Genomic DNA, 26264 nt, shown 5'->3' on the forward strand with positions numbered 1-26264 from the left:
ACACCGTTTCTTATGCGCATTAGTTTTGCGCAGGCGCCACACTGACTTTGGAAAAAAAACTCGATTTGACAACACAGCTTTTAAACAGCTTTGTATTAGTTCATTCGTATACAACAAAAATAAGTTTGAGTTTTTATTAATTTTGAACAAGACTACTTATGAAGAAGACCAAAACACAACATCAACGGAAAACTAGAAACAACTGAAGAACTAGGATGCAACAAGGGGAAGAGAAGAGAACAGCTAATCCGTACAACGCGAGCAGACTGCAGCGAAGTTTTCAGTTTGGGTGAATGGCATTTATACTTGTCTCGTCATGAAGCGAATTGTTCAACCTCAGTTATAAACGACTACATGAATGTTATTACCATGGGTTGAACATTAATACTTCAGAGGGGAATTGGGGTATTGAGTGTGGAGTTACGAGATAAGAAAAGCCGAATGCGAAAGTTTGTGTCAGTCGGCAACTTAGCTCACACAGGCACACAAAAACGGCTGTTCCGTTTTACTCCCCTGTTTGTACTACATCTTTCGACTTTGGGCACTTTGTGGTGTTTAGGGACAGAAAATAATTGGTTTAGTCCTGTTTCATCAGGACGTTAGCAGAAAAGGGTATGCTATCGACATTTGTAAAGCTGAAAAACATTCCCGAGAAGAATTTCAAGTTGTCAGTGTGTGCTGTTGTCGATTGAAACATCGTGTGGTACAGATGGTTAAACCGGAACCATGCGTCCGTGTTAGTGTCAATATGCTTTTGGATATTGTCAGAATAATGTGACTGGGTGAGACACGAAGCCTGTGCTGCAACTTCTGTCTTGTGTGTGGCGCACGTTATATGTCAAAGCAGCACCGCCCTGATATGGCCCTTCGTTGTCGGCTGGGCGTTAAGCAAACAAACAAACAAACATAACACTCAGTCAAGTTATACTCATCAGTTTACTGTTTCTTTAGAAAACATATAACACTCAGTCAAGTTATACTCATCAGTTTACTGTTTCTTTAGAAAACATAACACTCAGTCAAGTTATACTCATCAGTTTACTGTTTCTTTAGAAAACATAACACTCAGTCAAGTTATACTCATCAGTTTACTGTTTCTTTAGTAAACATAACACTCAGTCAAGTTATACTCATCAGTTTACTGTTTCTTTAGTAAACATAACACTCAGTCAAGTTATACTCATCAGTTTACTGTTTCTTTAGTAAACATAACACTCAGTCAAGTTATACTCATCAGTTTACTGTTTCTTTGGTAAACATAACACTCAGTCAAGTTATACTCATCAGTTTACTGTTTCTTTAGAAAACATAACACTCAGTCAAGTTATACTCATCAGTTTACTGTTTCTTTAGAAAACATAACACTCAGTCAAGTTATACTCATCAGTTTACTGTTTCTTTAGAAAACATATAACACTCAGTCAAGTTATACTCATCAGTTTACTGTTTCTTTAGAAAACATAACACTCAGTCAAGTTATACTCATCAGTTTACTGTTTCTTTAGAAAACATATAACACTCAGTCAAGTTATACTCATCAGTTCACTGTTTCTTTAGAAAACATATAACACTCAGTCAACTTGGAGTTATACTCATCAGTTTACTGTTTCTTTAGAAAACATAACACTCAGTTATACTCATCAGTTTACTGTTTCTTTAGAAAACATGACACTCAGTTATACTCATCAGTTTACTTTTTTCTTTTCAGATTCGCAGAACAACACAATGTCACTCATCTACACAGCTGCTGAAAAAGTCAAATGCTTGTGTAATGCAAATAAGTCAATCAAAGCGAGTCACATCAAATGTGGCGTGTTCTGCGCACGACAAAGCGCATGTTCCGGTTTCAACTTCAAGTCTGTGACGTCAAACTGCACATTGCTTTTCTGCAGCAGCAACAATGGAACTGTTCCCGCTGTCAAGAATGATTTAAATTACTCCTTCTACAAGAAAGAGGCATCAAAGTAAGCTCAGAGCAAGATCGTACCCACCTATCAATAACGTGTTTTTGCAGGTGCGACGTTCCTTGTATATCTTGGAACTCTTGTAAACTGATTGGAACATTCAGTCGAGATAGCATGACTTTAAGGCACGCAGGCAAAGACATTCGAGATCAAATGTATCTTGACTTCGGAGAGGAAAGCGACTCAGCAGAAAGAGGTGCCCGGTGTCACGAACTGAAACCTCTGCTGAACAATCTTTCTCATCGCGGTCAATGCGCATGCGCCAATCTTGGACTTAAAAAATGCGACCCTTTGACCGAACGAACCATGGGTTAGGGTTAGGGTTAGGATCAGGGTTAGGATTAGGGTAAGGGTTAGGGTAAGGGAGAAATAAAGGCCAACAGGGTCTGCACTTTTACGAAGGCAATCCTGCCAATGCATATAATATATCAAGCTGGAAAAGAAGACAGCCCTGTCTCCCCAAATACACGTGTTTGAAATTGTAGTACTGTAGTATAGTATTCGTAATTCTGACCTCTGTTTACTTTACTGCTGTACTGAGTACGTTTTGTCAGCAGTTGTGCTGAATTGAGAAGTGTCGGGTAATAAAGTCACGTGCATGCCTCGTTATATTTGTGCTTACGTGTGTGTGTGTGTGTGTGTGTGTGTGTGTGTGTGTGTGTGTGTGTGTGTGTGTGTGTGTGTGTGTGTGTACCCATGTTTCCACAGGTTTGGTTGCCTAAATCACCATAAGGCAACCATCCACACGTGGATGGCAACCTAAACTCTGGATGGCAACCTAATTGTGTGGATGGTCGCTTCATTTAACACCGTTAAATTGACTTTTTTGACGGAAAGAATGTCATAACAATGTTCAAAATGACATTCTTTCCGTCCTCTATAGGCGACGAAATAGGTCAAATTTTGTGCATTTTTTAGTGCAAAATTCTTCGATGCCGGAGCGAGTACTGCACCCAGTGCTGTTGTAGTGCAAGTGCACTAGAAAGGCACTACACCCAGTGCCGCCTCTTAGGTAACCATCCACACTTTAGGTATGTGTGTGTGCGTGTGTGTGTGTGCGTGTGTGTGTGTGTGTGAGTGTGGGTATGTGTGTGTGTGTGTGTATGTGTGTGTGTGTGTGTGTGTGTGTGTGTGTGTGTGTGTGTGTGTGCGTGTGTGTGTGTGTGTGTGGGAATACACTTTCGAACCTGTTTACATAAACATAATTTGTGCACGCTATGCTGGTGCAATCCTTTCTGTGCTTTAGTTTTTATCTGTCCACGTATCCCCTCCATACCCACAAACATATGCCACCCACCCCCCACAACCTCCCCCTCTTCCCCCTCCCCCCCTCCCCCACCCCCTCGAGCCTCCCGTGCTTGGTATTGTTTAGCCATAAATAAGCCTTAAGCACACAAAAGAAAGAAAACGTTGACATTAAGCATTAACAAAAGAAAAGGACAGAACAAGAAATACAAACACACAGAAAAAGACAAAAAGCGTTTCCTGATAATTAAGTCAAGGAGAAATACAAGAGTATAATTGAAGCATTTTCATCCTCAATAGAACACGGATTGGAAAACGCTTGAGGAAAGAAAGAAAGACAGTTTTTTTTTTTTTACATGTGAATTGTTAACATATTGCACCACAAGACTCTCGACACTGAAATGCACTGCATGCTCCCATTGACTCTATATTGAATCAGGGCAAGTAGACATTGCATAGATTTGTACAAATGTGTTTTTGTAGCTGCGGCGCTGTGGCGGTGTGGTAAGACGTCGGCCTCTTAATCGGAAGGTCAAGGGGTTCGAATCCCGGCCGCGGCCGCCTGGTGTGTTAAGTGTGGAGATTTTTCCGATCTCCCAGGTCAACTTATGTGCAGGCCTGCTAATAAGCCATCCCCCTTCGTGTGTACACGCAAGCACAAGACCAAGTGCGCACGGAAAAGATCCTGTAATCCATGTCAGAGTTCGGTGGGTCATAGAAACACGAACATATCCAGCATGCTTCCTCCGAAAGCGGCGTATGGCTGCCTAAAATGGTGGGGTAAAAACGGTCATACACGTAAAACTCCACTCGTGCAAAACACGAGGGTACGTGGGAGTAGCTGCACCCAGCGTGAAGCTCCTAATAGCACAGCGACCTTCATTTCTAAATTAAACTAAAGTGTAGTATGGGTGTGACATACTAGTAAGAGCTCACCAATCATTTGAGATCACTATATTTTGTGGAATATTGAAATGTTTTGTGAGAGTATTGAGGATGTCTATGAAGATGCAATGGAAACTTTCACCTCTTTTTACTAGATAATATTCCATCGATGAAGCAAACAAAGAAATTGTCAAACACAGTCTAAAAGAGATCCCCTCTTCCCGTCCTCCCTCCTCCCTAACTAACTAACTATCTAACTAACTAACTAACTAACTAACTAACTAACTAACTAACTAACTAACTAACTAACTAACTATATTAACTAATTAACTGCCCCCCGCGGGTTAGAGGGAAGAATTTACCCGATGCTCCCCAGCATGTCGTAAGAGGCGACTAACGGATTCTGTTTCTCCTTTTACCCTTGTTAAGTGTTTCTTGTATAGAATATAGTCAATTTTTGTAAAGATTTTAGTCAAGCAGTATGTAAGAAATGTTAAGTTCTTTGTGCTGGAAACTTGCATTCTCCCAGTAAGGTAATATATTGTACTAAGTTGCAAGCCCCTGGAGCAAATTTTTGATTAGTGCTTTTGTGAACAAGAAACAATTGACAAGTGGCTCTATCCCATCTCCCCCCTTTCCCCGTCGCGATATAACCTTCGTGGTTGAAAACGACGTTTAACACCAAAGAAAGAAAGAAAGAAAGAACTAATTAACTATCTAACTAAACTAACTAAACTAACTAACTAACTAACTGACTAACTAACTAACTAACTCACTAACTCACTAACTTACTGAGCAAGCAAGCAAGCAAGTCAGTCAGTCAGTCAGTGGTCAGTCAGTCAGTCAATCAGTTGAGTTAGTCAATTTTGTCAGTAACAAACCAACAACAGAAACAAGAAGGACGATAAAAGGAGATAATGCCCCCCAAAATCGAAGTCACATTTTATTATTATCAACCATTTTAAAGCCACATCCCATTCACAAATATCAGTGCAAATTGATGCCACCTTCAGTGCTCGCTCTTGGTAACTCGTCACATACCGCCAACCATAGATGTGTGTTGTCATACACATCTCTGCGCCAACCTTGCAGTCCTTGGCTCCAGGGTGGTTGTCATGGAAGGCCGACAATGGCAAAAGTCTTGTTTTGACGACAGCCACACAGAGTGGGCTAAAACAATGGAGCGGTGCCATCGAACGCCGGTGACGTGATCCCAGCATGGTTTCAGGCTATATTGACTGGCACCCGGCGTTAAATATTTGGATGCACACAAAGTCGTCATGCGATAGAAAAAGAGAGAGATGGCAAACAAGAGTTATACTGCGTTGATGGTGTCAGTAGGCTTAAGGTGCTGTGCGTGCTGCGTGTATATGTGCTGCGTATATTTTATGTACGATCTTATGTGGAACAAAAGAGCAAAGAGACAGGATAAACACGCATAAACACAGACAGACATGTACAACGAGCCAGCCAGCCAGCCAGACAGCCAGACAGACAGACAGACAGACAGACAGACAGACAGACTCACACACACACACACACACACACAGCCAGACAGCCAGCCAGACATACACACACACAAACACACACACACACATACCACACACACACACACACACACACACACACACATACACACACACACACACACACACACATTCTGTCCCACCTTTTGTGTCTCATTCAAAGGTTCAAAATATTGCAAACCGCACGCCAAAATCAAAGAACACAAGAGGTATTGCAAGGCAAACACAAATTAAACTCCGGGCCTTAGATAGAATAAAGATTTTATTTAAACTCGAAAGAAGTTTTACAGCAGTAAAGATAAACATCATTAACATGTTGACAAAATGATCCCTATACAGTGTAAAGCACTCACCAATTTGAGAGAAAAAAACACATTTTTTTCAACGTACTAAAAAATATTATTAGTTTTAGACGGAACTCATAATTTCCTGGGTTTCCACAATAAATTTTGTGTTGGACGGGTGTGCGATCAGCGATAACAAATGTGTGGAAAAAATTACACATCAATAAGCACTGGATTACAAAAAACATGTTGCAAATGCGATAAATTACACCAGAATAATTGAGCTAGTAAGTACAGGGAGAAAGAAAGATAAAGATAAATAAGTAAATAAATACAGTTGAAACAGAAGAAAAGACAGCAAGACAGAGAGACAGACAGTCAGACAGACAGACAGTCAGATAGACAGACAGACAGACAGACAGACAGACAGTCAGATAGACAGACAGACAGACAGACAAACAAACAGACAGACAGACAGACAGACAGACAGACAAACGGACAGATAGACAGACAGACAGACAGAAACCAAAAAACAAAGACAAGAAAAAAAGGAAACGAAAATCAAAGGAGGCAGAACTTTTTGACACTACATTTGAGGAACAATTGCTTAGACACGTAATGTGTTGTCAGTATTCTTATTGCTTCCGTCACTCACTGTTAACTACAACCTCGAAGATATATTTTTAGAAGACTAAGCAGAGGGGTGGGGGGGGGGGGTGTGTGGGGGGGGGGGGGGGGGCTGGTGAGGGGAGTACAGGATGATGTTAATATACTAACTACTTTGGTTTTAGAAAAGAATTCTTAACTGAACAAATGTGTTATATGCTTCGGTGCAATAACTGAGAAAAGGGACGTTTCTTTTGCAAAAGGCCAGTAAAGCTTCGATGTATTACCCATTTAATCTAAAACATCAATTTAATTCTTGCAACCTTTAAGAAGAAGAAGAAGAAGAAGAAGAAGAAGAAGAAGAAGAAGAAGAAGAAGAAGAAGAAGAAGAAGAAGAAGAAGAAGAAGAAGAAGAAGAAGAAGAAGAAGAAGAAGAAGAAGAAGAAGAAGAAGAAGAAGAAGAAGAAGAAGAAAATTAAGGAAAATCCGAAAATACAATCAGCATCTAAGCAGTCCCATGTCTCTATGGTAACATAATTGGAAATCAATGAATAGAAAGACTTCCCTTTTAAATGAACAATGTCTTTACATTCAAAAGAAAAGGAAAATCTTTAATGGCGAAAGGGACAATAACAAATCGATATTTCTTTTCAAATGTCTTCTTCTTGTCATTGGGAAAAAAACCGTTTAAAAAGGTTCAGGTATAGTTAAGTAACGTTTCAACTTCTACAGCCTAGACTTTCAACTCTTTTGTTTAGCCCTCCCAGAATATTGAAGAATTCCCTCTTACTGAAATTGAAGGCATGTACGGTGAAAAACTGAACACAAACAAAGAGAAGGAAAGATCGATAATCTCGTGCACACGCTGAATAAACGATTATCGATCGACTCACAGCCAAGCTTTGCTGCTCTAGAACCCGGGGAAAAATCTTAGAAACACGACACGGCATGCACAAACACACTGCGAACAAATGCAAAATTGGCAAAACAGACGAAGCACTTGAAAACACCCAGGACAATGGTGGGAGAATCCTTTTTAGGTCAAAACAAGGAACAGAATGGGTGATTGCTTTGCTTGGGAATACAGGGGTCAACAAACAAGTTCCTGCTTAAAACAGTGGAGTGTTACACGCCCTGGTTTGTGTGTGAGTGCTGAAGGGTGGGGGGGGGGGGGGGGGGTAGCTTACACTGACGAGGGAAAACATGACGATCAGTGAACATCTTAAACTTAAATACATTCAGGTTTTTAAAAAAAGACAACAACGAAACATGAACAAAAATACATTCTAAATTAAACTGTTCCACTTTTGAATTCCATTTCTGTAACCAGTTTTAACACAATGCAACATACTTAATAGTCCTACTAATAAAAGTGGGAGAGAGAGAGAGAGAGAGAGAGAGAGAGAGAGAGAGAGAGAGAGAGAGAGAGGAGCAAGAGAGAGACAGAGAGAGACAGAGAGACAGACAGAGAGAGAGAGAGAGAGAGAGAGAGAGAGAGAGAGAGACAGAGACAGAGAGACAGAGAGAGGCAGAAAGACAGACAGACAGACAGACAGACAGACAAACAGAAAGACAGACAGACAGACAGACAAACAGACAGACTGACAGACAGACAGACAGACAGACAAACAGACACACAAACAGACAGACAGAAAGACAGACAGACAGACAGAGAAAGGGAGGGGAGGCCAAGAGACTTTATGCATGCATAAGATCCGGAAAAAAACCGTGATTTTTTCACATATCTACAATTTAGTGAAAGCAAATATTTACACCGTTTGAAAACACACCAGAGAAATGTAAAAGCATGACCAAGTTGTCGATTGTTTGATCACAAAAACGCCCAAGAACCTAGGCATGGTAAAAAAAAAATATAAAGATAACAACAATTCATAACACTCTCTATGCGGATGGACAGACTGACATGAAAACCTTCTCTTTTTCGGATACATAAATTTATGAAGAACTCGGCAAATCAAAACTTTTGATATATCACAGTCAGAGCTCGGAGAGTTGAAATTGAAACAACAGTAACACAACACAAAATATCTACTGTTGAAATTGAAACAACAGTAACACAATACAAAATATCTTCTGTATCTACTCAAAACACCGAAAATATCCTACTACACAACATCTGATGAATTTGTAATCAGAAGCCTAACACTTAAAGGCATAGGCCTATGTACGCGCTCCCGTGTTTACAAAGTGTAGTTTGCCCATAATCGATGTCAAACGCACCATAAGACCATGTAATGACGATATGTCGCCATGCGCGGACCATATACATGCATTACAGCTTGTTTTAGAGTCTCAAAAACTTTGGATGTAAACAAAGACGCGGAGTTATTTCCCTTGCGTCAACGCTACCTCTGTTGGCAAATCTATAAATAGGACGATCCAGATCAAAATGAAAATTAACATATCTCAACATTGAAGGGGTCCTAGACCACAATATTTTGCAGGGAACTTAATTTAGCATGTCTCCAGCTGTTGGTAAAGCAATTAGCGTGTATAGTCATCGAGTACATATGGCTTTAAGTTTTAACTTTTCAAAAAAGTAAACTTGACTTTTAAAATATAATTTGCTTTGCGAAATGCAAAATCCTCCACAGCAACATTTTATGGGAACATGTACAAATCTTAAAGATAATGAGCAAGAGCAGGGTAAAATATTAACAAAAATAGATATAAATTGCCAGGAAATTCGATTTAACAGCAGCAAAAGTGTATTGTTCAGCAGTAACACGTTTACGTTGCTTCTTTAGTGGGGGACCAGTTCCACACTTGAAAAAAAAAGTTTCATGTATACACAAAGAATGCTTTTCTTCGATTGGATTTAAATCGATTTCTAACATCAGCAGCTCATTTAGGTTAAAGGCACAGTAAGCCTCCCGTAAACCATCACAGAGCTCCCCGAGCGTCTACATACAGTACAAGCATACTTCCATTTAAACGCTCACCGAACGGGAACATCCTGGCTGCTTTCTGTCGAGCGTGAGAAATTTTCAAAGAATTTATTTTCGTGGACTTGGCCCTGAAGAACAATGGCGCCTCGTTTTGGTGCTGGACGGCTGTTATGAATATCCCGGAAATCACGCCCGGACAGTAAGCCTCCCGTAAACCATCACAGATACTGTCAGGCTTTTACACACAGTACAAACACCCTTCCATTTGAACGCTCACCAAACGGGAACATCCTAGGTGCCCTACGTAAAGAGCGAGCAATTTTTAAAGAATTAATTTTGCAGATTGTCTCGAACACTTTTTGGACCCATCCTGAACTCAGGTCAAAAATGAGTTACTTCCCTTAAACTGGCGACAGCCGTGGATCGATGATTATCAGAATGTTTTTGGACCGTGGTGCGTTTTTGCGCTAGACCTAACTTTTAAAATCTAGCTTGTTACACAAACATTCTTTAATCATAAAAGAATTCTTTTTTCATCAAGACAAGATCAGTGCAATTCGAAGTTGTGAAAGTTTGAAAAAAGAAAAGCCCGGAAGCAGGGTCACGCAATGGTCTTAGCAGACGACGGTTTATCAGTCAGTGCATATCGCCGTTCCTCTCAACAGTCAAAAGCCATCGCTAGAGTTCTTGTGAACCACAGCCGTTTGTTTCGTGCATAAAAACGTGCTATTGTAAATAAGCTCACATCGAGTCGCATTCAAATAAGGCTAACTGACGACTACATTGTGAAAAAGGGAAACTGGATCACACGGGTTCACGATGGCCCAGGGGTAAGATAAACCACGCAAAAATAAATTCTTTGAAAATTGTTCGCTCTTTACGGAGGGCACCTAGGATGTTCTCAATCGGTGAGTGTTTAAATGAAAGGGTGTTTGTACTGTGTGTAAAAGCCTGACCGTATCTGTGATGGTTTACGGGAGGCTTACTGTGCCTTTAACACCAAAACCGATGTGCCCTGCATAAATCCCACAGCAAATCTTCTTGGACTAAATTTAACAGGAGAAAATTGAGCAATGTTGTTTATAGCATTAATTGTTTCAAAAAGTCTTTCTTGGTTTCGCTGTGGTCCTGTATAGCCATATCGGTTGATGCGACGTTACAAAAACAACCACCATTGCCCTACTCAGCTATAAACCCAGCAGCCAGGTTTCTTCTTGAAAGTTTTGAGTTATCACGTTTTTTTACGATTCAAAAAGGACAATGCAGCTTTTGCCAGCGAAAAAATGTCCCAAATATCTCCCAGGATCTTGTGCCTTCAGCTATGCCTTGCGACCAGACTTCCTGTGGGGGTGTGTTAAAGTAGGCATTGCATTTTCTCTGAACCAGAAAAAGCAGTCCAGTTTCTTCAGAAGAAATGTATCAGAACCTATGCTTTCACTTTACGGTCTTTCTCTATTCAACAGTGAAAATTAAGCTTGTTTTGTGGCTAGAACTTCTCTTGGAAGTCAGATAGAAAAGTCATTACTTCGTTACTACAATATGAAAAAAAAACCACAGCTTGTTTCAGTAGAAAATAGTCTCACAAACTTCCTTGGTGTCTCGAATCAGCGATGAAAACCAACCTCGTCTTGTGGTCAGACTTTTCCAGCACGTGAAATAGCCAATTCTTTTTTGAAATTAGAACAATAAATTCCAGCTTGTTTCAGAAAAAAATGTCGAAATTATCCTGGGTGGAGCCTCCTTCCAGTCTCTCTACTTAGCAACGAAATAATAAAAATAGAACGTTAAACTTTGTACCCGACGAATGTGTCCAAAAGTATTTTAGGTTTCCTTTTCTTCTCTGAGAAGCAATTTACAATCAGCTGGTCTTGCGGACTTGTCTTCCTGAGGATGTCATGGTGAGCTACTCACTTTAGTAAGAATCAGAAACGAAATTCCAGCTTTGACTCTACACAAAATTCTGGGTTGAAATATTCCTCTCTGAAGAGCAATGGAAATCAGCAGGGTCTTCTGGCTTCCTTTGTTGTGATGCAGGAAGTTTGAGGCATACTAATCTCAAAGATAAAAAAAAAATACTGTTCATTGTTTTTAGCAGAAAACGACCCTCCAAGGAAAAACGTCAACCGCCTTTACAGTTTAACCCCCCCCCCCCCTTTTTAAGACCCCCCCCCCCCAAAAAAAAAAAAAAAATTAAGACCTTGTTTTCGCAGACTTTCTGTTCATAACCTGTAAACATTTTAAGACACTCTCCGTTTAAAAAAAAAAAACTGAATTTTTTTCTCTTTCATTTACCAAAGGGCTAAGCGCGTCGTGGTCGCGAAGAGAGTTCGAGACCATCTGTGAAACGCCTGCGAATGTCGTCCCGTGATGGCTTTTTCTTTCGGCGGCTGTTTTGAAACCTGATTTTGGGGGTACTGTCTTAAAAGGGGGTTCCACTGTATTTGCTCAGCGATCTTCTTCTTTTTCTTTTTCTGCGTTCGTGGGCTGAAACTCCCACGTACACTCGTGTCCGATGAAAATCAGCTTGGTCTTGCGGCCAGGCTTCCTCTTCATGGTGTCCGGGTGGTGCCCGCTGTTGGGGTTGGCGTTGGCGTTGTTGCGCAGGACGTCAGCCGTTTTCTTGGCCATCGCCAGGGATGGTCAGGGCATCGTACTTGGCCAAGATCTCGTCACGGAATTTAAGACTTCCTCCTTTTTTTAAGACCGAGTTTTTGTGTGAGTGTTCGAAGAACAAAACGTTAAAAAAGTGAGCTTGTTGTACTCGATAAGTTGTATTTAATTCATTGTATGAGATATTGTTGTTAATTGTTGTTATTTATTTGAATAAAATTGTTTGGAAAAAAAAAGAGAAAAAAAAGACCTTGTTTTCGCAGACTTTTTGTTCATAACCTCTGTAAATTTACCCCCATTTTAAGACTTTCCTTAGTTTTAAGACCTGATTTTCTCAGAGTTTTGAAGGTCCTACAAGGGGGGTTCTTGCGGCCATGCTTCCTCTTCATTGTGTCCGGGTGGTCCCCCTGTAAATGTCCCCCCGTTTTAAGACCTGATTTTTACAGATGTGTGGAAGTCTTACAAGGAGGGTTCCACTGCATTTACTCAGCGATGAAAATCAACTTGGTCTTGCGTCCAGGCTTCCTCTTCATGGTGTCCGGGTGGTGGCCAGTGTCCATGTTAGGGTTGGCGTTGGCGTTGTTACGCAGGACGTCAGCCGTTTTCTTGGCCATCGCAAGAGACGTCAGGGCATCGTACTTGGCCATGATCTCATCACGGATTGACCAGGAGGACTCTCGACCAGACCGCGCCGTCTTCTGGTCAGGCTCCCCTCCACTGTTTCGTGAGTCGAAAGGACGGTTGTGGAGAGGATCCCAGGCCGAGTTGCTGGACTCCATGTGACGCTGGTACTCCTTCTGGGAGATGGGGACAATCTCGATGGGACGGGAGTTGGCGAAGCGGCTGAAGTCCGCGGCCTTGGATGTTGGTGGTTGAGGCTGTTGTGGTGGCCTGTGCGATTGTTGGTTTTGGCTGTAGAAAAAAACATGGAGTTGTTCAGTCATTTAACATGTAAGTGAAGCTTAAAGGTTACTTGACTCCCTTCTCGTGTCTAAAATTCTGTAAATCTGGATAGATCCTTCCAGAAATGTTGCTTGGGGACCAACACCCTCCCCTTGAGCACATACCAAGTATTTACAGCGTTGTTAGGGGGAATTGTGCTGAATTATTTATTTTTAAAAAAAACCGCACATAAAGTTGATTGAGAACGAATAAGATGGCTTGAGATTTACTGGCCGATGTGAATGCGTAATAATATATTGTGTAAAGAAATTCCATCCCACACGGCAGAAATTAATATGTAAAGCGCTTAGAGAACGTCAAGCGCAATATAAATCTCCCATATAAATAAAAAAATAAATAAATAAGTCATTTGCAAAAACAGAACAAAAAACACCACTTAAACAAACAAACGATCAAACAAACAAACAATTAAAAACAAACAAAAAGCAACAATCAAAAAGAAAACAACCTATATTTGACATAATAGGTACTTTGTATTGTTAGTTTAGGCCGTTCAAGCAGCATTGTGAAGCGGACGTCTGGACGTCGAGGCTATCAAATGTTTTGTTTCGTTTCGTTATTACACCATGTATGTTTGCCACATTATTATGATATTATATACATGTGGATTCTTGAAGCCCACCAGCTCGTGACGTCATCACCACCACCCTCAAAACTCTCATTTTCTTTACAACAATGTTGAAAGACACCCACCTCAAATCTTCTTCTTCTTCTTCTTCTGCGATCGTGGTCTGAAACTCCCACGTACACTCATGTTTTTAGCACGAGTGGAATTTTACGTGTATGACTGTTTTTACCCCGTCATTTAGGCAGCCATACGCCGCTTTCGGAGGAAGCATGCTGGGTATTTTTATGTTTCTATAACCCACCGAACTCTGACATGGATTACAGGATCTTTTCCGTGCGCACTTGGTCTCGTGCTTACGTGTACACACGAAGGGGAATAAGCCACTAGCAGGTCTGCACATAAGTTTACCTGGGAGATCGGAAAAATCTCCACTCTTAACCCACCAGGCGGCAGCGACCGGGATTCGAACTCACGACCTCCCGATTAGGAGGCCGACGTCTTACCACCACGCCACTGCGCCCGTCAACACCCACCTCAAATCATTATCCATTGTCCTCTTCTCGGTGACGAAATGATCCAGCCTAGGAGACGGTTTAGGCTCGATCCTCTGTTCCAGTTTATCGCGCTCGTGCTCAAGAGCCATGGACGTGCTGTCACGTGACCCTGGGTCGTTCTCTGAGTAACTGTCATGGCGTCTCAGCTGAAATAACAAGTGTTGACGTTATTTTAATTCAGTTTCAATTAAATGCAAAAGATTAAAGATTATTCACTTACAACACGAAGCATTACGACATCTACGACAAGGTTGAACGATCATGTGGTATTTGAATCGGCTGCGGTCTTATCATTCTAGCGACGACGAAGACATAGTTGATGAAGATGATGATGATGATGATGATGATGATGATGATGATGACGATGATGATGAAGATGATGATGATGATGATGATGATGATGATGATGATGATGATGATGATGATGATGATGATGTCTGTCTCTGATAATGATAATGATGTCTTTCTCTCTCTGTCTCTCTTTCTCTCTCTCTGTCTCCCTCTCTTACCCTCTCGCCCTCCCTGTCCCCCCTCCCCCCCCCTTTCGCTCACATGTCTGTCTGTCTGTCTGTTTGTCTGGTGATGAAAACTATGATGACGACGGCATGCGCTCAAAACTGTGAAGCATACTGAACTTAAGTAGTAAATCGGAAATCCGGTCAACTCCAACCACAAGTTTACTTTCCCTGAGAATCAAAGTGCGCTACCAGCCCATCCACGAACGTGGCCTTCCATACTTCCATTCTTCAATCCATCTTTCCATCCATCTATCCATCCACCGACTCATCATTTACCTTCTGCGGCGTGTCATAAGGGTGAGGGGGCTTTTGCACGTTGTAGCCAACTTCATTGAAGCCAGCGTTGTTATCCTCCCACGTGCTTCCGCTGACTGTTTTGATTGGCTGACGGTCGCCGCCATTTAGGTTGTCCAGATCCTGGTTCAGGTCGTTCCGTTCATCTCCTGCTTCCGAGCCGTCGTCTTCGTTGCGAAGGCGTTTGTGTTTTCGTCTAGAAGGAAGCAAAAAAGGTAAAATGATTGTTTAAAATGTCTTCCAGTCCAGAACGACGGTTGAAAATCTCTTACTTTTATGAGGACAGTTTAAAATGAGGTTTTAGAAAATCGTTTTTTCCCAGAATAACGATTGAAAACATCTTCCTTTCCAGAATGACGGTTTACATTTATCTTCATTCCTAGAATGACGAATTAAAACATCAGTTGTTCATGAATGGCTGTTTGAATTATCAATTTTCCAAAATCATTCTTTTTAAATATCTTCCTTTCCAGCATGACGGCTACGTGTGTCTTCCTTTACAGAATGACGGTAAAATATATCTATATATTACACAAAAAGAAAAAGGGTAACGTGATGTTTGAATAGGCTTTGCGAAGTCTTCTTCATTTATGACAGATCTTAGGATCATGATAGTAGTAATAAGCTTTGTCTATGCATGGCTGCACATCCCCTTCCCCCCTTCCCCCCCCCCCTCCCCGCTGTCGCTGACTCCTCTATATTTACCTGCGAAGGTAGCGCCGGCACTTGTAGACGCAGTAAATGGCGCTGCAGCCGCCGTAGACCAGAACGATGAGCGGCAGGACACAGTACATGGCCATGTTGTTGCTGTCCGAGTAGAACTCCTCGATCTCCTGCCATAGCGATTTGGACTCCTCAGCTGGGGCAGCCTGCGTCGTCTCATCTGTGCGTGCAGAGATGAAATGCTATGAAGGCCTACAGGAGAACCCCTTTTTACGACTTCTCAATTTATATGTTATATCAAGTCTTATATCGCGCGCGTATCTCCAGACTCGGACTCAAGGCGCAAGGATCTATTTATGCCGTGTGAGATGGAATTTTTAACACAATACATCACGCATTCACATCGACCAGCAGATCGCAGCCATTTCGGCGCATATCCTACTTTTCACGGCCTATTATTCCAAGTCACACGGGTATTTTGGTGGACATTTTTTATCTATGCCTATACAATTTTGCCAGGCAAGACCCTTTTGTCAATCGTGGGATCTTTAACGTGCACACCCCAATGTAGTGTATATTAAAACCCCTCGATTTAGGACTCCCTCCATGTTAAGACCTCTCGAGTTAAGACCCCCCCCATTTTCAGACCCCTCAATGTAAGACACCCCCCCCCCCCCCCCCGCATTCTTAAAACGTGTAGGATGTTTCTCTCTGTCAGCTCAGTCAAGTTGTCTGATCACTTGTTTGCTTGATTGCTTTTAATGATTGACTGTTTGAGTATTTTTCCGTATCGTTGATGGACAAATTGACATATTGCTGCTTACCTGCTTGCTTCACTGGTTGTAGAACTAGCATGAAATATTGCTACACAACGACTTAATTTACTAAGCTCCCAATTTGTTTTTGGAAACGGCATTCATAGAAGTTAACCAACAATTATAAATCGATATGAAACACTGTGTAAGCAAGTGTAGATTGAATATTCTGATGTTCTGCATGTGTGTGTACCTTCTCAGAAATCAAAGGAAAGTGTCAAAAAAACTGTTGAAAGCGGATACCTTTAGTAAGCATCAACAATTCACATTACAATTCAAAACTTGTGCTCAATCAGATACTTCTACCGCAACGTACAAAATGTCCAATTGCACTTACTTGTATTAAGAAGATGCCTCATTACAGCACTCCCGTCAGTGTCCACCAGTTTGGAGGCTTCTTGCATCTCCGGGCTGCCGATGTTCCACTGGTAACCAAGGTTACCAACTGCCGCGCGATTGTCAGCATTTCTTTTCCTCAGCGAGACACCTCCTGCCAAAAAAGTTATCAAAATAGTGTGTTGCATTACTTTAACAGCAATTTAATGAGAAACAACACCCACTAACACACTAAGACGTCTCCTCTTGACCTTCTCTTCCAAAGTGGAATCTCTGACGTCAAAAACGAAACAAAATTTGCGAAGACGTCATAGGGCGGTACGGGCACGGGAGGGATCGGGAGGGAACGTAAATGATCGTAACTGTTTTGAACGGTAGGGTCGGTAGGGACGGTTGAGTTTGGGCTGCATGTTCAAAATTTTAGCCGTTCCCCTCCCGATCAGAATGAACGGTAATGGAACCTTAACCCATCGGTAACGGAACGCTTGGATCGTTAAAGGAACTTAAAACAACGGTAACGCAACGGTAGCGCTCTCAAACACTTAGTTGTAATACCCACATTCCACACAACCGTTCTAGGTCCCGTTCCCGTACCGACCAAGGACGGCTGCCACTATGGTCAAAGATGCCAAAAACGGCCGTTTGCGCAGCGTTCCATTGTTGCAAACAAGAACAGCCTCTTCCAGCATTATTCGAAGGCAGCTGAGGGTGGCTACTAACACCAACATCAGCCAGCGGACCATACGGAATCGCCTTCATGGGTTTAAGCTCCGTTCTCGTCGCCCAGCTGTACAGCCACGCTTAACTCCAGCCCATAGGGCAGCACGCCGCGCCTTCTGCAGACGTCACGTGAGGTGGACACGTCAGCAATGGTCCCAGGTCCTGTTCAGTGATGAATCACGCTTCCCCCTGAACCACAACGACGACCGACTGAGGGTCTGGAGGCGCCAAGGGGAACGCTACATTGACGCCACTGTCCAAGAAAAGGTGGCCTTTGGTGGAGGTTCTGTAATGGTCTGGGGGGCCTTCAACCTTCACCACAGAACACCCTTGTTTCTTGTACAGGGTAACCTGACTGGCCTCCGATACGGGATGAGATCCTTCGACCGCTGGCTGTGCCTACACTGCAGCAGATGGGACCGCAGGCTGTCTACCAGGATGACAACGCTCGCCCCCACAGGGCAAGGGTGGTCAACGACTTCCTGCAGCAGTCTGGAGTCAACAGAATGGAGTGGCCAGCATGCAGTCCCGATCTCAACCCGATTGAGAACCTCTGGGATGAGTTGGATCGCAAAGTGAGGAGCAACCACCCCCCTCCCAGGGATGTCCAGCACCTCTACCAGATGCTGCAGGCTAATTGGCAGGCGCTTCCGCAGAGGATCTTCACCACCCTGGTCAACTCTATGAGGACTCGCTGCGTCGAGTGGCAGAACAGCCAGGGCGGTTATTTATTTATTTATTTATTAAGGAGATAAATACGCATTACTGAACTTTTGGGAGCATCTGAATGCCATGTCTTGTGATTTTAACGACTTTGTGAAATTAAATTTCGATACGTACACACTTTGATAAAATGTACAGACCAAACGATTGCTCGAAATTGAAGGAAATGTTGTATCGTTATCACTAAAGCATTGAATTAAACGTTTGCCAAATACCAACGCATTGGCTTTCTTATTTGGAAAGTTATGAATTTGTGTGCAAGTGATCCTTAACTTTTTGTGAGTAGCTTATATAGTATTTTGACAATGCGACATCTGTTTTTTAGACCCCTAGGTGTGTATACAATAAAAGATGAAACAAACAAGACAAAATCAATATTAAGAACACACACAAGTTCCGTTGTAAATTAAGTAAATACAAATAAAAACTATACTAGTATTCTGGGACTGTGAACATCGTACTTAGTCAGCGCCACGGTTATCACCCTGCATTCGTAACTATTTAACTAATATGATGCTGTGTTATTGTGTTGCTCAGCTTCTTCTTCTTCTTCGTTCTTGGACTGAAACTCCTACGGTTTTAAGTGTATGGCCGTTTTTACCCCGCCATACCGCCAGCCATACGCCGTTTTCTGGGGATGCATGCTTGGCATTTGTGTGTTTCTATAACCCATCGAATTCTAGCTGACATAGATCACAAAATCGTTTCCGTGCGCAATTGGTTGTTGTGCTTGCGTGTACACACGAAGGGGGAAAAGGCTCGAGCAGGTCTGCACATATTAAGTTGACCTGTCAGATCGGACAAATCTCCACCCTTAAACCCCCAGGGGCCGGGGCGGGATTCGAACCCACGACCTTCTGCTTCGTAGGACGGCGTTTAATCCACTAGGCCATTGCGCACGTCAGTTGCTCAGCAATGCTGGGCAGTGTCAGTGATTGAATGTGTTTTTCCACCGAAAAGAGCTTCAAAGAATAACCGTTTGCAGATAAGGATGACTAGTGCCTTTCAAACTCTGGACCAAATCCTCTACACAGTTATCCTTTTTCGCACGGTAATTGTTAAACAATCGCACACCATCTGCCATTTTCTAGCCTCTTCTGATATTATAATGTTTTCCTCTCTTTCACCCGTTTCCCGTAAATGGGTTTTCATTCTAAATCCGGGTATTAATTCACGCTGAATTTCGCACGGTAATTGTTTACAAACAAACATCATTTTCTGGTTCCCTCTGTTGTTCATTTTCCATTACTTCTCCCCCCCCCCTCCCCCCTTGTTTCCTCTAAATGCGTTTTCCTTCCAAATCCGGGTACTTCTCCATGTCAGTTAAAGCATCAAGTCACGTTGGACATGCAACCGACCCATCATTTTCACAGCATGTTGTGGAATGGATCAATATCATTCAGGTCTGCAGTGACGTGAACATGCACATGAAATGGTTTTTTGAAAGCGCACAGACCAGTGCAGCTTATTCTAAGGTTAAAAATCGCAAAGACCAGTGCAGCTTATTCTAAGATTGGAAAGCGCAAAGAACAAGAAATTCCTACGAGTTAGGAAAAACACCCCCGTCAAAGGGAAATAACCTTCTCAGTTGGTGGCAGTGACTGAGTGAGAATGGTTATTTCCCTTTGACCATGAAGATGTCCCTGTATACGTCCTTGTATAATTTTAATCCACCAATAACTCCCTAACCGTGTGTTTGACTGGTCCCAATTTTTGTAAGGACCGTCTCAGGAATGTATAGAACCTGTTCACCAAGTTTGGTGACGATCGGTCCGTTCATTCTTGAGATCTATATGCGAACACAAACACACAAACACCCAAACAAACACCCAAACAAACACCCAAACAAACACATCGAGTGAAACCTATACACACCCCTATACCGTTGGTGTAATAACGCAGCTTATTCTAAGGTTAGCTGTTTTTCATCATTGATCGTCTGTCTGTTTGGCAGTGTAGGGCCGAGTAAATAGATACAAGTCGCGTAAGGCGAAATTACTACATTTAGTCAAGCTGTCGAACTCACGGGATGAAACTGAACGCACTGTATTAATTCACTAAGACAGTACAGCTTCGTCAATCCCCGCGTGAAGGAAATCGGTCACTTTCCACGTGCAAAACGTAGTGATATTGACACGCCAGATTAGCGCGGTAGCGTATTGTGCTAAGCAGGAAAGCGCGCTTTTCTGTATTCTTGTTAACTTTCTGAGCTTATTTTGAATACAACCTATCAGATCTATATGTTTTTGGAATCAGGAAATGATCACGAATAAGATGACATAATTTTTGGATCGATTTCTTACATTTTAATCGTAAGACTAATTATTCTATTTTCGTTAATTGTGATCACATTTTAAGAGTAAACATGACATATGTATATATTTCTAGATTCAGAATGTGATGAAAAATACGATGCAATCAATTTTAAATCTGTTTGCGAAAAATCGGTTTTAATGACAACTTTAATGAGCAAACTCATTAATTAAATGCTAAGCCTCCAAGCTGAAATGCAATACCAAAGTCCGGGCTTCGTCGAAAATTACTTAACCAAAATTTCAACCAATTTGGTTGAAAAATGAGAGCGTGACAGTGCCGCCTCAACTTTCACGAAAAGCCGTCATTAAAGCTATTTATCAAAAAAATGAAAAAAAACGTCTGGGGATATCATACCCAGGAACTCTCATGTAAAATTTCATTAAGATCGGTCCAGTAGTTTACTCTGAATCGCTCTACACATACACACACACACACACACACACACACACACACACACACACACACACACACACACACACACACACATACACATACACCACGACCCTCGTCTCGATTCCCCTCTCTACGTTGAAACATTTTAGTCAAAACTTGACTAAGTGTAATAAAATGAAATGGCGGCGAGCACAGTTAATCGAGCAGCTTGTTGCACGATGTAGTTGTCTTTCTCTTTGCCAGCGGTCCAAAATTGATTTCAAATAGGTTTTTTTGGTACACTGGCACGCAGACATCAAAATACGAATAGTCTAAAGAAAAGGCAAAAAAAAAAAAAAAAAGGGAAAAATCAACAGCTGAACCTTTTCATAGCGACCACCTGTCTGTGAGGACAACTTTTGGTTGGACCCTCGGGTGGTCGTTATTGACAGGATCGACTGTTTGTTTGTTTGTTTGTTTGCTTAACGCCCAGCCGACCACGAAGGGCCATATCAGGGCGGTGCTGCTTTGACATATAACGTGCGCCACACACAAGACAGAAGCCGCAGCACAGGCTTCATGTCTCACCCAGTCACATTATTCTGACACCGGACCAACCAGTCCTAGCATGCACTAACCCCATAATGCCAGACGCCAGGCGGAGCAGCCACTAGATTGCCAATTCTAAAGTCTTAGGTATGACCCGGCCGGGGTTCGAACCCACGACCTCCCGATCACGGGGCGGACGCCTTACCACTAGGCCAACCGTGCCGGTCCAATCACTCTCAACACACACCAACATCTACTTTTGACACCACTGTTTACTCTTTCACAAGTGACTGTGTCTCTGGTCACGACTTTGTTCTCATTTTAACATATTATCTTCTCACACCTCAAAAGAATAATGAGTCTTCCCAAGTAGTGGGGCCCCCAGTTGAAACGATTGTTCAAATTTGTATACCAACATATAATTTGGTGTGCTGTTAGAAGACATCCAAAGAATGTAAATTCCAGGGGGGGGCAAGCAATTTTTGTCCTCTGGTAAATTTGGTTGCTAGGCAACGGAGTGCCTAGTCGCGAACAATGTCAAACACACAGTTTGGGCGTTTTAACACATATAAACTATAATATAAGACTGAATAAACATAATAAATCCATATTATTGGGTTGTTGTTGTCTTTTTAATGCCTTTAAGTGAAAAAATAAATAAATGGTTGAAAAATGAGCCAAAAATCATATTTTGGAACCTTCGGGTTAGGCTATATTTGTAGGTGCTCCCAAATAGAGACAAAAGAAGGTAAATAATAAGCTTGAATTGACCAGGGAACACACCAAAGCTTTGGTGATATACAGGTGAGCCCAGGGACCTAAATAATGTGTATATCTAACACGTTACTTAACAGTGTGTGTTCAGACTGAAGCAGTGAAGACATTGCAAGCGGCGTAAATAAACACATGGACTGGAGCCTGTGCATCTTTTGCCAGAAGGACACAACAGAAAAGCTGATAAATCCCACCGAAGAAAGCTACAGCACAGCAGAGAGACATTTAAAAGGTTTTAAAGCAGTTGGAGCGTTTCAGTCATCACTGAAAATAGACAAATTCAATGATGGGTCAGGGATTGCGTCTTCGTTAGCCAAACATGGAGCTAGGTGGCACAAGAACTGCCGTGCTAACTACAACCAAAGAATGTTGGACAGAGCTGAAAAGAGACGGCATGCATGATGAATCTGAAAAAGATGAAGGCGAGACAGGAAAGAGATCACGCAGAGAGAGTGGGCAAGTTTCTCCACAAGAAAGAGACCTGTATGTTTAACTGTGGCAAAACTGGAAATCTTTCTGGAGGTTCTACATACCAGCTTGAGTCACATATTCGGGAAGCTGCTTTGAAGATTGACCCTCAAGTTGACAACAAGTCACGTCTCACGATGTTGGGACTGGCTCACATGGCCAGACGAGGGTTTTGCACTTCACGGGTAAGCCATGATAAGATAATTCGGCCAGATTGAGCCGGTTGAAACTAGCTGAAAGGCTGCTGCAAAGGTCAAAGCCACTGTCAGACCCAATTCACCTTAACAGAGTAGCCCTTTTCAGAAATCAGAACAAGTCTACTCAGATGACCAAGAATCTGAAGCTGAAGACAGCCAAGACCAACTGTGGTTTGTTTGCAAGATTGTATGTTGGATGTCAGGCTAGAGGAGAAGACCTTGATGAATTCTTTCAGCACGAAAACCAGTCACTCCCTCCATCAATTTCAGATTCTGGAGAATTGCGCCACGGCAACAAAAGCGATCTCCTGCACTGTTTTGAGAAAACTCATGACCCAGTACTCACTGAACCACAAGTACATGTATCAGCTGTTCTCATTGATGGTGCTGCGCTGGTGCACATTCTGAAGCCACGCCAAGCACAAACATTCCAAGAGTACAGTGATTCTGTCTTTTTAGCATATGTCCTGATGTGCCTGTCTAACGCTGATCGCGTTGACATTGTTTGGGACTGTTACCGTGACAACAGTCTGAAGTCATCAGTGAGGAAGAAACGAGGCTCTGGCATGAGGAGAAGAGTGAAAGGAGACGTTGCTCTGCCACGCAACTGGCCAGAATTCCTACGAAACAGTCAAAACAAAGAAGAGCTCTTTCATCCTGTCTGAAAATCTGAAGCTCGTCAAGGAAGACGGGAAAGTGGTCATTGCAACACAAGGTGTGGACTTTGTTAGTTCTAGTGACATTAGTGAGGACCAAAGAGCCAGGCTGTCCCCTTGTTCACACGTAGAGGCTGACACCAGACTGGTTGTACACTGTTCTGACCTGGCCAGAATGAATCACACTGACGTCATGATCAGGAATTTAGACACTGATGTAGTGGTGCTTGCAACAGCTCACTACCATTCCCTCCAGCTGGAAAACCTGTGGGTTGCATTTGTGCTGGATCCCACTATCGTCTTCTGCCTATTCACGACTACGCCCAGAGAAATCAGCAGCACCTCTGATGTTTCATTCTCTGACTGGCTGCGACACTGTGTCATCTTTCTTTGGTGTCAGTAAGAAGATATGCTGAAAAGTGTGGATGTCTGATCCAGAATTCACAGCTGTTCCTTTGGGTGCTTGCATCACCGGACAAGATCAACCAGATTGAGCGCTTTGTCTCGTTGATGTTCGACAAGACCAGTGTTTCCGACAAGGTGAACCATGCCAGAAAACACCTGTTCACGAAGAAAGGGCGCATGCTGGAAAACACCCCACCCACTCAAGCTGCTCTTCTTGAACACACGCAAAGATCATCTGGAAGGAAGCTCTCATTCCGCAGCCAGAGATTCCAGATCCTGCAAGCTGGGGCTGGGAAGAAGTTGATGGAACTTATTCGCCTGTTTGGACATCACTTCCAGATGCATCTAAGATCTGCTCTGAACTAGTAAAATGCAGCTGCAAGAAAGGTTGTAGAGGTCCGTATAGCTGTGCCACAGCGGGTGTCCCCTGCACTGCTCTTTGCTTCTGTGATGGCAAATGCCAGCGTGACTGAAAGACTGAATTCATGAACCGGTTATGTGAGTAAATCGCTATGGATATAGAAGAAACTATGTTTACAGGTTTCTTTTTCAAACTCTGGCATTATGCATGAAATGCATTTCTTTGTTAACAAATAGTAGAAATACAGCTTCGCGTACAGTATTAATTTTGTAAATAGGAGGGCCTCTACAACCTTGTTGAGAATTTATCTGTAGACAATTGACCGGACAGTATGTTTTACATCAGTATGTAGTGTCGTAGTGTCATCTGTCTTTGCTTTAAAATAAAGCAGAATCATGAACCCATTCCAAAAAGATAGCAACTAGCAAGAATATATTTGTCATTTGCATAATTTTAATAGTCAATGTGCAAGCTTGCGATTGTTACTAGACGGTACTGTTCTTGAAAAGAAAACCGATTCATTTGTATATAATTATAAAACGTCAATAGCCAGTGCAGGGGCGGATCACATCATGGGGGTTTCCAAATTTCTTAAAGGGACAATTCGACGACGCGAAGCGTTTAGTTGTGGGCGCGAAAATGGAGCAATCTTGTGCAATCTGAGCCAAGAAACTTCCCCTAATACACCTTCAAAAAGTAAATTTAAGAAGACAAATTAGATTACCAATAAAAGGAAAATTGACCGATCTGGTGCAACCTGAGCCAGCAAATTACCCAACTACCTTCCGAAACCGTCATTTAGAAGACAAAGGCCAGCTCCTAGGGGGGCCCGGGGGCATGCCCCCCCGGAAAATGTTGATAAAAATCAAGGAAAATGGAGGAATCTGGTGCAATTTGAGCCTTCAGTTTCTCTTTATTTTTAAATGTATTTTTTTTAATATTTTTTTTTTTTTAGGCTCCGGGGGGGGGGGGGGGGGGGGGGGGGTCCGGAAACCCCGGAAACCCCCCCTGGATCCGCCCCTGCAGTGTGTTTATTGTCCTGATGTTGGAAACATGGTACAGGCAAACATAAATGTTAATTCAAAGGTAAACTAAACTCTTAGTTACAAAGAACTGGTGTTTTGAATGTTCACCTTCTGCAAAAGTGCGTTTTGAGGGTATGCTTACTAAACAGGTCATATTTTCGTTCATAGACCATTTAGAAGTTGCCCCTCCCTGGCATTTGGATCCTGAGAGATGTCTTTTTAACTGTATAAAGTATCATGTTGGTATACCAATCCGAACAATTCAGCCCCTATTCTGCAGCTAGTCCTAGCACTAAATGGACGAACTCCGGAAATAACTCATTCCGGTTTGTTTGGGTTATGAAAGGTGAATACTCTTGCTCTCAGTGAGGCAAACTTTCCACACGTGCTTCTTGTTCACGTGTTTCTTACAACCCACCTCGCTATAGTGACAATTAGCCTTTAATGTCACGTGAGAAAGTTCGACACAATAAAAGTAAGAGTATTCAGTCTTTTACAACCCATGCAAGCTGAGAGGTAATAGAGTTATTTCCGAACATCTATTGGTATGAGGTTGCCTGGACGGTGGGGTTTTGATCATACATGTATAACCCTTTTTAACTAAATGTTAAACGGGTTCAAGAAATGGTTGTTGGTTTTAGGAAGAGGAAGGAGTTGTTCAGCTTTTTCTAATACTGAAAGGTAAAAAAAAACCGGTAATTTTGTTGAGTGCTTTTTCGACATGACCTGAAGTGATCTTCAGCGTTCTTTATTTGTGTAATTTATGGTTTAGTTGTCATCATTTGTGATACTTATGATAGCAGCCCTTGTAATTGTGATTATGAGTTTTTTGGGTGATCGATATGCCCCTGGCTTAGTGTATTGTGATATGACTTTAATTTTTGAGGCTATTTTATGTGTTGTTAATATTGTGGCATTATTAATTGTATATCTGATTTCGTGGATGTAGATAAGTGTA

At 42.2% G+C, this 26264-nt stretch overlaps 1 protein-coding gene and 1 long non-coding RNA gene across 2 annotated transcripts in view; one reads left to right on the forward strand and one right to left on the reverse strand.

The window, feature by feature from the left end:
* Nucleotides 1-2569, forward strand: part of LOC138983600 (uncharacterized) — a 9379-nt gene extending 6810 nt beyond the window's left edge. The window contains exon 3 of the long non-coding RNA XR_011461204.1: nucleotides 1709-2569. This is a non-coding gene — a long non-coding RNA (uncharacterized lncRNA). The remainder of the gene's footprint in view (nucleotides 1-1708) is intronic.
* Nucleotides 2570-11658: 9089 nt separating this feature from the next.
* On the reverse strand, nucleotides 11659-17023 carry LOC138983601 (uncharacterized). The gene is made up of 5 exons (XM_070356876.1): nucleotides 16742-17023; nucleotides 15632-15809; nucleotides 14909-15122; nucleotides 14094-14260; nucleotides 11659-12941 (listed from the first exon to the last, which is right to left on the reverse strand). The coding sequence occupies exons 1-5, from the start codon at nucleotides 16926-16928 to the stop codon at nucleotides 12512-12514; spliced, it is 1176 nt and encodes a 391-aa protein (XP_070212977.1). The 5' UTR covers nucleotides 16929-17023; the 3' UTR covers nucleotides 11659-12511.
* Between the last annotated feature and the right edge of the window lie 9241 nt (nucleotides 17024-26264).

The sequence above is a fragment of the Littorina saxatilis genome, linkage group LG13 (assembly GCF_037325665.1).
Source record: "Littorina saxatilis isolate snail1 linkage group LG13, US_GU_Lsax_2.0, whole genome shotgun sequence".
NCBI classification, from domain to species: domain Eukaryota; kingdom Metazoa; phylum Mollusca; class Gastropoda; order Littorinimorpha; family Littorinidae; genus Littorina; species Littorina saxatilis.